This window comes from Anarrhichthys ocellatus, unplaced genomic scaffold (genome assembly GCF_004355925.1).
Source record: "Anarrhichthys ocellatus isolate YVR2014 unplaced genomic scaffold, GSC_Weel_1.0 scaffold16, whole genome shotgun sequence".
Classification (NCBI taxonomy): Eukaryota; Metazoa; Chordata; class Actinopteri; order Perciformes; family Anarhichadidae; genus Anarrhichthys; species Anarrhichthys ocellatus.
Window position 1 is genome coordinate 9,310,661 of NW_022280046.1, and position 12,456 is coordinate 9,323,116.

The following is a 12,456-nucleotide window of genomic DNA, read 5'->3' on the forward strand; positions in this document are numbered from 1 at the left end:
GAGAGAGAGAGAGAGAGAGAGAGAGAGAGAGAGAGAGAGAGAGAGAGGTGAACGTATGTGAACTTGAACATATGAAGAGACAGACAGACAGGTAACATGGAGAGAGGGAGAACACGGTGGGAGGTGAGTGGAGCTCAGATCCAACCCTCTGGCTAATGTCAAGGCCAGTTGCAGTGCATCTTTCTTTAAACATACACACACACACACACACACACACACTATGTGTAGCTCCCTTAGGCTAACACATTTAGTTTCTCTGAATACGATATTAAAGCGACTCAGCAGAGAGAATCAAGCTTAAACAAAGAGGAACTGGAATCTGACTAAACAACCACCAAACTGGAGCTTCAGGAGCAGCTACCAGACCCTGAGTTTGAAAAAATATACACTGGTTTTGGCATCATGTGTGATAATACAGACTTATTTTTCCTGTTTTCGCCTCAAAAGATTGAGACCAGGCTGTTAGTATTTCATGGATGCACGGTAACAAAAGAACTCCAATCCAGGACGGGGGACATGTTCTACATTGGGAGGGAGGTTTCAGTGAAAGTATATTTCTAGTCAAGATACATAAATTCCTAAGCGTATTGCACTAATAACTTACTGCAGAAAAATAGACCGAACACAATCATTGGTGTCTCATAACTTAAACATTGGTTCAAAGGAAGGAAACATTTCAAAACTCTGGGTTGACATTAGATGAAGTCGTGAGGAGCAAATGCAGTGATTTCTTAAATCGGCAACTAGTGAACATTACAGGAACTGCAGCTGAATCAAGTTAAGTTGCATCATGTCATGTCCTGTTGTGTTGAGTTTGGAATTTTGGCCGTCGCCATCTTCGTTTTTTGCAACCAGAGGTGACATGAGATGGTGGAATTAAGTCCAACTGAACAAAATGTTGAAATGAACTCCCAAAACAACTGCGTGGTAGCAACCTGTCAATCACAGAGTAGCCGTGCCCTAAAGCATACCCTATTTCAGTGATTTTCCACCACTGTGCTGCAACACACCAGTGTGCCGTGGGAAAATGTCCAATTTCACTTCATCGGTCCAAAATAATATAATTTAGTTGCTGCAAATAATTTGCCATTGTTGAGTGTCTGAGCTACAATATAGTGGCTGGCTGAGTAATAAATACTCTTCCATGCCAGTGGGTGGCAGTAGGTAGTGCAGTAATGACCTTGTTAATTTAAGACAGCAGAATTAAATCATATGGAGGAGGTTGCGATGACAAGACGAACAGCGATGGAGAAATATTTGAAAAGGAAAAATGCAGACTCTGAACTGGGCCCTGGACAAAATTTGAACCCAGATGAAAAGTCTCGTATGAGTGGTGGTCAACGGAAAGAAAAAACGGTGAGCTCGAGGCAATACAGTGAAAGTTATCTTTCGCTTTGATTTACTTTCACCGGGGATCCGACTGCACCGACTCCGTTATGCTTGATGTGTGGAGAAAAGCTATCCAACAGTGCCATGGTCCCAAGCAAGCTTAAACGTCATCTCCAAACGAAACACCCGTCACTTCAAAACAAAACCTGGTGTGCTGTGGGATCCTTTTAATGTAAAAAATGTACCGTGGCTCAGAAAAGGTTGAGAAACACTGCCCTATTTGACTCTAAATGGACCATAATTTGCTAAATGAACAACATGCTGTATTGAAGAAGACTTGAAACTAGAGATTAAGACTTTCTCATAGACTTCTATACAATCGCTCGCCCCCTACTGGCAATTAGAAAGAATGCAAATTTAAGGCACTTCTCCATTGTCATCACTTTTCAGAACCCACGGGTTGCGGCCTGGACACATGAGTTCATGTCACGTCATGTCTCCTGTAATGTCATGTGACTTCTGTTCACGTCACATTATACAGGCTATTCCCATCCAGCGTTCGTAGCTATACCTGCGACGAATAATGTAGTAGTGTAAGTATTTCACGATCTTTTTCTAAACCTGACAAAGTGTCTTTTTGTTGCCTAAACCTAAGTAAGTTGTTTCTTTAGAAGATTGAAGTTTGTTTTGAAAAGACTGTATGCATGTAAAGAGCAGAAATTGACATGTGTTGCTGGCTTTCAAAGGAAAACGAACACACAACGAGAGGTAACTTTTCGTGAGAAAAAGAGATCATACGAACTGTTGTATGAGGATATGTTGCATTATAACATAACAACAAACAACAACATCTGGGGATGATGTAACCTTTGCTTTGTGAAATAATCGTCTGTACTCACTGGACTGCGACATCATGGAGGTGTACACCTTGGGGTCGATGGTGCTCATCGGCGGTGGCAGCAGCGGGTTGGTGAAGCTCCGGAGCGGGTGGGTAGGTCGAACACAGGCCGTTGGAATGGTGCGACCGCCGCCGGCCTGGGCCTCCTCAGCAGCAACCGCGGCGACAGCAGTAGGGGCCCCCGGGATGGGGCCCGGGATGTGGTCCCCGGGCGGTGCTGAGGAGCCGGGGAGAAGCGGAGGGGCCTGCTGGGTTTGGGGCTGCTGCTGGAGGAGAGGATTGATGGAGGAGTCCGAAGGCATTGCTGAGGAGGAGATGAAGGGATGAAGGGCAGGGGGTAACGGAGTGAAAGGGATCGAGGATAAAAAGAGAGTTGAGATGTCACAAGGGAGACACAAAAGACAAAACATCCAATAACTGTAAAGAGTGAACAGGCATTTGGAGAAAAGAGAAAAACACAGAATATGTATCAAAACAAACAAACAGCAGAATTTCAAATGTGTGAATATTTTTGCCTCAACATCCTAAAGCACTTCTGTGATTTCTCATAGACAGCTTCTGCTTTGATGTAGGCAGTAATATGGCACTATTGTGAAAATCCCTGTTGCTGCAGGAAGGCCGTGGGGCCGAGAGTGTTTCTGAATGTAAATGTAGTCTGCAGGACCTTCTGCTCCATGTTTCAAGACCTATGAGGCTTCCACATGTGTTTAATCCCCAGTAGATATAGGTGATAGATACATACATGCTACAGTCTGTCATTTACATACTGAAAGGCTCACGGATCTTAGTAACTTTATCCAAGCCATCGATCTCTTCCTCGCGAGCAAAGAAACCCCGAGCTCTGCCAGGTTTGCACTTTTGTTCTCGTTGAGTGTGGAGTTTCTCGCTAGCGTTTTTGCATTTGGCTGAATGTTTTCCCACTGAGAGAAATCCCATATTTCTATCTCGTCGGAGATACACGTGTGACGGAGAGAGGAGGAACAAGAAGAATCCAGCTGAAGGAGAAGGGGGGGAGTAAATCCTGACTGTGTGGAGGAACATGCCCTCGGAGGTGACATGTGGGAGATGAAACTCCTCGTGCAGCCACAGCCAGTGGGATCAGAGCGACCACGGGAGAGAGAAGACGGCCGTTAACATAACCCGTTACATGTGGACTCGCTGTGTGCGTTCATTAAGCGGCCGAGATAAGAGGAAGAGACGAGAGGAAGAGCGGAGAGAGAAACACTGCCCATGGTAGAGGAAAGAGTATGGGAGAGAGACCAGAGAGTTTTGTTTGTTTTATTTCACAGAAGAATGCTCTCTTTTTTTGTTTGTTATCTCAACTCATCAGGAAAGTGTGAACCAAATGTAATTAAGAACGGTGGCCCTGAGAGCTGAACCACAATGTACATTATGAAAACAACACGAGCAAATGAAGAAACATCTTGTCCAATTTAACGGCATGTGCAGCATTCAGAAAAAGAGGTGAGAGCAGCTCACAACAGAACGTAGACTGTTTACAGGGGACACAGAAGAGTGATGCATACGGCTGGGACACGTTCTATGCTGCTCTTTGAAGGTGATGAAGTTATTGAAGTCCGTCAGTGGAAAAGTGCAAAATCCTTCAGGGAATTTCTTCAAATTTGGCGTCCACCTGATTTCAAGGATGAATTGATTTGATTTTAGAGCTCTCAGGGTTACCGTAGCTAAGAACCAAAGGCAAGAAAATTCCCCAAGATTTTGCAGAAAAAAAGAATCAGGATGTACTGTGGCCGACAAAGGCCATGAACATTTCCAGTAGAGGAAACGTGCTGCGGCTTCAGAAGTGATAGCCAATTTAAAGACGCATTCAGAAATCCAAAAGAAAAAAACAAAAACAAAAACACGCTGAAAATACAGTAAAGATGCAAAGTCAAAAACAAACAAACCGTACCTTTAGATACCTATTCATTTGTCGCTTATCTTTTACAAAATTGAGCAACATATTTACGTAACTTTTGTAAAAGGTCTCTAAATCGCGCTTCAAAAAGGCCAAGTGTTGACAATGACTCACAAACTTCTTCCTACAGCAATCGACCAATCAGAGCTTTGTAGGTAGGATCAAGAATGGTCTATCACGTAAAACAGCGAATGAAACGGCCACTAAAGTGACGACAAAAATGGAGGTTATGTATGTAATCTTCTTTCGTTAACAGCCAGATTAGTAAGATTAAATAATGGTGGTAAAGTCATCGTCCCCTGTACAGCATTGCAGACGTTGTGTCTAGCTACATTATGAAAAAACGGCAGTGAAACAAATGTCCCAGAAACTGGTGACAAGCCATGCAGATGAGACAGACACAACCTTGTTCATCTTGTTGTAAGTCGACTTTCAGAAATAATAACTCTTATTATTATAATAACTCTTACATCGACACATTTCTCTAAACTTTGTGAAAAAATGTCGCTCCTAGCAAACCCCGCCGCAGCTTCCGTGTTGACCGCCAATTGAAACATCCCACTAAACATATCAAAATTCTATATGGGAATTCATTCTGATTCCCAGGCTAACATATTACAATATACTCAACAAATAACCACACAGAATAGCAGAGAAGAACCACAATCACTGGAACTAACCCGATATCACCCCTCTGCTCGGCACGCAACACTTCCCCTTCGCTAATCCACCACTTGTGTCACAGCGGTGTTATTGTGATCCGAGCATCAGGGAACAGTCTGGATGCATTTTAAGATGGCAATAACACCGTGCTATTTAATAACACCTCAGATGTCTTTTTCCTCAGAGTGGTTGTGAATGAGGAGAGAGTCTGAGAGCATCAGTCTGCTGGTGACTCACAGTGTCTGAATGGAAAGCATAACAAGTGTGTTTAGACACAAAACACAATGTGTGTGTGGGTGATAACACATCCACTGGTTAAAAATCTCAAGTAGAGAGGAGCAGTGATTTATTGGATTATCTTTTTATTTGCAGTGTCTGCGGAAGAAGGCGAGCTCCTAACAAAGGACTGGTTTTCTGGTTTCATAACAGAGTTACAACAGAGTTTACTCTCTTGTAAGGTCACATAAGTGCACAAAATAATTGCCATGTTAAAGGAGCAGTGTGTAGGATTTAGTGGCCTCTAGTGGTGAAGTTGCAAATTGCATATCCCGTCAGCCCTATATTTTTTCAAGTGTGTCGGGGAACTACGGTGGCCTTCAGGTAACGTTGAAACGAAAAAAAGAGCCAGTGTTTGGTTTGTCCGTTCTGGGCTTATTTAGAACGTGGCAGTGCCACATGGCAGACTCCTTGAATAGGACCCACTTTCTATGTAGACATGAACGGACCATTCTAAGCTAACGAATACACAACACTTCTTAGTTTCAGGTCAATATACACTAACAAAATCATAGTTATGAATATATGATACCAGTTCTACAAATAAATCACCTCCTTTAAATAATCCTTAAAGGAACCCTGTGAAGGTTTTGAGTACTCGGGGCACTGCAGAGCAATGCCTTGATGTTCAGGTTCTTGTTTTGTTTGCAGGGGGGGGGGATATTTACTGGCGATCAAAGCACATCAATATATTTTTCCAAACTGTCATGAATACACAAATATTACTCTCAGTAAAAACTACTTACATTTTTACTGCAAATAAAGGTGTCAACCAATCAAGTTGAGTTATTTATGAAACAACAACACAGAGGCTCTGTAGTCCCAACCAAGATGACGAACCTTTCAGCACTGACAGAAACAACGCAGACCAGATCTACTCCCTCTGTTCTTACCTTTCACAATAAAAGCCTAAGATATATAATCCTTACAAGCGAGCATTTTGCTTTTTCGTTAAGGGAAAAATATTTGAAATGAACTGCTTACAACTCAAATTCCCCATTTTCACTACATGTGTCTTGCACGGATTAGCAACAATTAGCCAAGTGTAAAATACTGAGAAGCTCACAAGTCACGTTTTTGAGCTAGATTCCAAGTCAAGTCTCAAGTTTCTTTTGGTTGCAATGAGCTTCATCATCAGCTGCATGCCATCCAGATGTAATTATACTGTCTTTGTCTTCAGACAGCATGAAATAATAATAGCTGACACGTAAAAACAATAAAAACTTGCCCAATTGAAAAAAATTCTGAAGACGTCTCTCCAATTTTTTTCTCGTAGGTTAAATGGTAAAGCTGACTTGTTTTGTGTTTGGTTTGCAACTTCTACTTCCTCTACTCTGTTTACTGGCGGATTACAGGAACTTGTAAAGTGCAGCAAAGCGTAGCGTCAACTTCCTACCTAACGATGCAGTAGCTGAGTTTATTTGCTCCAAACTGGTTGGAAACGCGCATTCATTTTTGCAGACATTTCGAAAGTTAGCTTCAAATTCTCTTGGCAATTCAATGGAAACCTGACTACTGTGCACAAGCTTTTGTTGCATTTATCAGATCCCAGATCAGTTCAACCACTGAATGACGTCTTGGTTAAGGACCCTTTGACAGGCCACAGCCGCCCTTGAGCAGTATTATAATCAGAATTCTTTGTCCATGTGTGAATTGATTCAAAATCATAAGAAATTGATTTAAATTTCACAATGCATCCAACAAGTTTTGTAGAGACCAACGTCTTCCTGTCTCCCTGAATGGGTGTTTCTGGGACTCGTAGTTTACTCCTTATGGAATCGGTAAAAAGCTCAATGTCTGACTTTAAAGTTTAAGTTATCCCCCTCATTAACTGCCTCTCCATCACTTCCTCATTATGTCTGCCTCTCTGCTCTCTGTCATTGCCCCCCCCCCCGTCAGCTCATTGAAATTGTGCGCTTTGCCATTGGGTCTCCCACTGTGTCGGCTAATTCAATGACTCTGAAGCCTCCCCCTCGTCTCTCTGCTGCTGTTAAATCACTGATACAAGCCAACCAGGAATTAGCCAATTACTGAATTACAGCTCCCCAGCATGTCGTTTAGCATTTAGCTCTGCAGTGAAATGGGCTTAAATACGACTGGGAAAGGGGAGAGGAGGGGAGCATCGGAGAGGCAGAGAGCTAGAGAGATGAAGATGTTGCAGTGTAAGCCCTGTCGTATTTATTAAAGGTCAACCTTTTACAGCCGACGTCATCGAAAAATATGCTTGAGCATGTTGGCAACGATAGTGACGTTTTGCTCCGGCCAACCAGACGAGTTAGCGCGCCTTAACCATTGAATAAAAACGGTTCCCAGCGTTTCCTGAGCCTGCAAGCTAATAAACGTGTCGACAACCACTGGACTGTTCATGCTTGTGTTTCAACTCAACAAAGTCAAACCTCTGAGTCTGTGTCATGGTGTTTTTTGAGGTTCTGTACATGACCACATAGTGGTGCACGGGGTAGGGGGTAGGGGGGATTGCTCTGTCTCTACAGTAGTATCTGCAGTATTCTCAGAAGTATTTAATGGCAGTAGTATTGCAGTACCTGGTGTGTATCCTCTGTCCACGGTCAGGCTTGGGAAAGGCATCGGTCTCAGGCTGAACTTGTTGTGAGTGAAGCCGCAGGATGGTGAAGGCAGGATACCAGGGTACTGAGAGGAGTCCAGAGCCGGCACCGGGATGGCACTGACCACCGCTGAAACAGAGGGGCCAAAGTGTCAGTAAATCAGGCTGCAGTGGGACAGACACTGCTGAAACACAGGGGCCAAACAGTCAGTAAACCAGGCTGTAACAGCACACAGCATATATTTCAGTAAAATAAATACCTGATCAAACACGGTGCATGATACAAATCCAGTAAAAGAATCCTGTAAAATACTAAATATTGACATCAATCCGTCCTGCTCATTGACTGTCGACATTATCTAAAATGACAGAGAATTGCTGGGAGGGACACCTCGCTATAAGCATGTACAGAATCAAATCTCTCAGCTCACAGTATAAATCGGTAACCCAGTGAATGCAGCAGAGGATGCAGTCAGAGAAGCAGTCCGACCAGACAGAGTTCACATTGTGACCTTGAGTGGAAACTGCAGGGAGTCAAACTCAGCGAGACTGATTACACTGCCTCAGGTACACAACACACACACACACACACACACACACACACACACACAGAGGGGCCTCTTATCTCCTTAACAGGCTTGAAGAGACAGTGTGTGTGTGTGTGTGTGTGTGCATCTCTCCCGCGCAGCCCATGTTTGAGTCTCTCTCTCGCTGTCTCTTTTCAAACACACATCCTGTCATGCTGGAGGTGCTTTCAATATTGCATTTTACAACGTTAATGAATGTTCACCAGCCAAGACAGAGACACTGGGATTGTTTTTATGGAGTGGAATTAGTCACAAAATGGTCACAAATGCGTATTGCCTGATCTGAAAAAAAAATGTTTGTGCAGAATTTGGAGTGTTGACAAATGAGTTTTCTAATCAACACACAAATACCAAGCAATTGGAACACGTGCAAAATAGTATTACAAATTCTCACATCGCAACATGAATGAATATTGATCTTATAAAGTGCAGATATTTTTACTTCAACTTCAAAAATGTGATGATCTTTTGCCATTCCAAAAGCTTCCTTTGTATAAGTAGAGCTCAAAGGTGGGTGTTGTCTGAGCAAGGGCGCTGGAAGGAGGGGGCTAGGAAGTGGTTTTGTTGCCTATACCTAACTAAGTTGTTTCCATTGAAGATGGAAGTTTATTTTGAAAAGACCGTATGTTAAAGAGGAGTAGCTTTACGTAAGACGTCATGAGAACGTTGTATGATACACAGCATGATGTTGCTTCAGGAGGTCTGGTTGCCATCCTGGACTCACTACTGGACCCTTTGTGGTGAGGTGACCCGTCAACTCCTTCAATTGAATTGTAAGCGACTGACACAGAACACAGAGTGCTCCTCTCCCCCGCTGCTTCCTCTTGAGCCACTCGGTCTGATTCTACTAAACCCTGATCAATACCAGTATTGATTGGAAAGTATTGACAATTTCGAAGCAGCAAGGCTGTGATCAGCACCTTTAGGACGTGTGTGTGTGTGCGTGTGTGTGTGTGTTGTTTACAGTATTCGTGCTGTGATCATTTAAAGAGAAGCAGGGTTTGATTACAGCAGCGGGACGACCAGAGATGAGCAAGTCTGATCAATACCGTTATTGAGTAAGAATATTGATGACTTTGGTGCAGTAAGCTACAGGCTAATGGAGGAGTGTGTGTGTGTGTGAGGAGACAAAAATAGAAACAGAAAGAGAGCGTGATAAGGACATGTTTCTGAATTTGGGAGACACATATCAACAAACACATCTAATGAGGGATAACAAATAAAGAAAGACGAGAGCTGACGATATAATAAACAGAAAACCTAGAAAACATATGATTAAAGAAATGACAAAAGAACAAGCAGAAAGGGTTGGAATTAGATGATAATCAGAAAAGATAAGACAGTAGAAAAACACAGAGACCGAGGATGGAGATAGATAAAAGCTTGATCAAAAGAGAAAACTGTCATTAATGGTTTTAAAACACACAGGAATGATAGAAACAGAGAGACAGAGAGAGAGACAGAGAGAGAGAGGAGACAACGAGACAGCAGACACAAAGAGATGAAAACAGAAGTTAGATAAAGAGATCAGGCATCATAGAGCAGAGATGTGGCAGCAGAGGAAATAAGTAAAGAAGCCTTAAGCTGCTTCCATGGCCGTACGCAGGGTTGAACAAATGCCGAGGTCAACAACTTGACCTTTTCTTGATTTCCCTGATCTAAATATGTGTATTCTAAGATGCTTGGAGAGCAAAAATTGAATAACAATTAGCAGTAATATGTGACAATCAATGCTTTTGATTTAGAAAATACAAAGGTATGAACCTCAGTAACCTCAAAGGTGGATAGAGCCATGGTTCCTTCTGTAGAGACAGAGAGCTACAGAGACAGAATCAGTGCGGACCCTGCAGGCATGTTAAAATGAACACACAATCAACGGAGCCCTCATTATGTGCAAGAGGTTGCAGTTTGGTTCAGAAGAATGCTAATCTATTTTGACTCTTCTTGAGCTTGTATCCTTTCACAACAACCAGGTTTTTTGGACGTCAATGAAGCATACTACCACAAAACAATGGGAGTGTAGTTGATTTACCATAAAAATGCAGTTCTGTGCTAATCTAAGTTTGTCCATTAGCTGTCATCTATAAAAATATATGTGAAACCAAGCCTGGCGTTTCCTTTCTAAATCCAGTTCTTAATTAGTTGTTGCATTCATTTAAAGGAAGTAAAGCTTGTTTGTTCAGATTGATTTAACAACGAGAGATTAAAACAACATCACCATGAATATCTGAAATTAAACGTGAGAGTAGAGAGTGATTAAGACAAAGAAGCAGGTCGTCCGCATGTGGTGGAAATTGATGACCTATAAAAGTTGTTACTAGTGTAGCATACTCCATCATATACCTGAAAGATCTTGATATCTGTTTAAACTACGGTAAATTCCTGTATTCCTGACATTATTTTGTCAGGAAGAACAAAAAGCTGAAGTCATTTTTGAATGAAGTTTTCCTCTATCTACAAAAACGTTGTATCCTCCGCCTTTGCCAACTCCATTGCTACTGTTGCGGCTGTGAAACATTTGATACATTGTTTTAAGCGTCACAACCCCCACAAATTACTTGTTTCACTCATTTTGAAGCCTTAATTTTGGCATTTTGACCGGCGCCATCTTGATTTTTTGGAAGCAGAAGTGACACAAGAAGGTGGAGCTAAGCACAAGAGATTGTTGAATAAGATATTTTTAGGTGACCAAAATGTGACAATTAACTTTCATAAACGGAAAACAGACTGTGAAAGGGTTAAAAGGTGTAGGACGAAAACAAGGACAACTTCCAGACACAGTGGTAACGACCTGTCAATCACAGTTAGCCCCGCCCTAAAGCATACCCTGCTTTATGGTCTGTTTTACTCTAAATGGACCATAGTTTACTAAATGAACATCATGCTGTATTGAAGAAGACTTGAATCTAGAGATTGAGATCATAAACTCATGTTTACAATGTTTACTGAGGTAATAAATCAAGAGAGAAGTAGAGTCATTTTCTCATAGACTTCTATACAACCAGAGGAGTAGGTGGTCCTGGTGGTCAGTAGAGAGAATGCAAAAATACGTTTGTTGTCAATTAAAAAACATGCTACCAATTGTAGATACACTGAGTGATATACGTACGGCCCGTTGTGTTGTATCCATCAGTGCAACAGGAATGGCTTTAAACCCTAAAGAATAACTTCAAAATAGCAAAATCGAAAGTCAGAGCAGCGAAACCACGGAGCCACGGCTCAAGTGGAAGAATGAATGAAGGAGGACACAAGGCTGAATGAAAAAGTCTTCCTCACTGAACTTTGACAAAAAAGGTCAAATCAAATGAAAGTTATGAACGTAACAGAAAGCAAAGCAGAAAGAGAAAAAATAGATCAGAGTAGAGGACGGGTCTGTGTGTCAGCAGAGGAAGCCCGGAGGCTTTTTCCTGTTTTACCGTGACCCACATATCACACACACGTTTATGTAAACACACAGGAGGGCTTTGTCACATGCTGGAACAAATTATCAGTCACCTGCTGACTCACACTCTCCAGAAAAGAACACCCTGCTTTGTAACCTAATTGTCGCTGTTCAGTTCGACAACTGCAGTAAACAACGCGACAGAAGAAGAATAAAAAGGGGAGAGAAAGGAGGACACAAATCCTCACAGACAGACTGAGAGCAGGGTAATTACAGTATGAAAGTTTCAGCACAGAGAGGCACTCGCACATACTCCAAAGAGAGAGGAGGCAGTAATGAGATGATGTGTGGAGAAACCAGCTCATGGATGTGATGCGGTGTTACAGATGTTACACCGACAGGTGGCTCTCTGGATAGATCGATGGATCTCTATTGCCCACAAAGGGAAATTCAGGTCAGTACCATACTTACAGACGACACAATGAATGGAGACGCATATAGCTGTGTTATATGGCAGATTGTCATTCTGTTTCCTTTTTTAATACATATTTAATGAGCTTTGTTGGAGGCAGATTCAAGATAATAAAGTTGATAATAAAGAACTTGGAACTGAAAATTGAGTTGAACTTCAGCTGTCTCTGTCTCTTTCTCACATTTCTTCTTCATCTCTCTCTCTTTCTTTGTATTCCCCCTGCTCGTCCTCCTCCCCTCATTCACTCACCCTCAGATCTTCTCCTTCTCCCCTCTGTCCTCTGAGTTAGTCTGAGTACAGGCTAATTATCTGTGTGGGAAAGTGTGTGTGTGTGTGTGTGTGTGTGTGTGTGTGTGTGTGTGTGTGTG

The 12,456-nt window shown here is 42.3% G+C and overlaps 1 protein-coding gene across 1 annotated transcript in view; it reads right to left on the reverse strand.

Moving 5' to 3' along the window:
* dcc (DCC netrin 1 receptor) overlaps positions 1-12,456 on the reverse strand; it is a 232,478-nt gene that overhangs the window by 20,762 nt on the left and 199,260 nt on the right. The window contains exons 26-27 of the mRNA XM_031855714.1: positions 7,628-7,777; positions 2,229-2,531 (exon numbers count right to left, since the gene is read on the reverse strand). Coding sequence (XP_031711574.1) covers positions 2,229-2,531; positions 7,628-7,777 — 453 coding nt within the window. The remainder of the gene's footprint in view (positions 1-2,228; positions 2,532-7,627; positions 7,778-12,456) is intronic.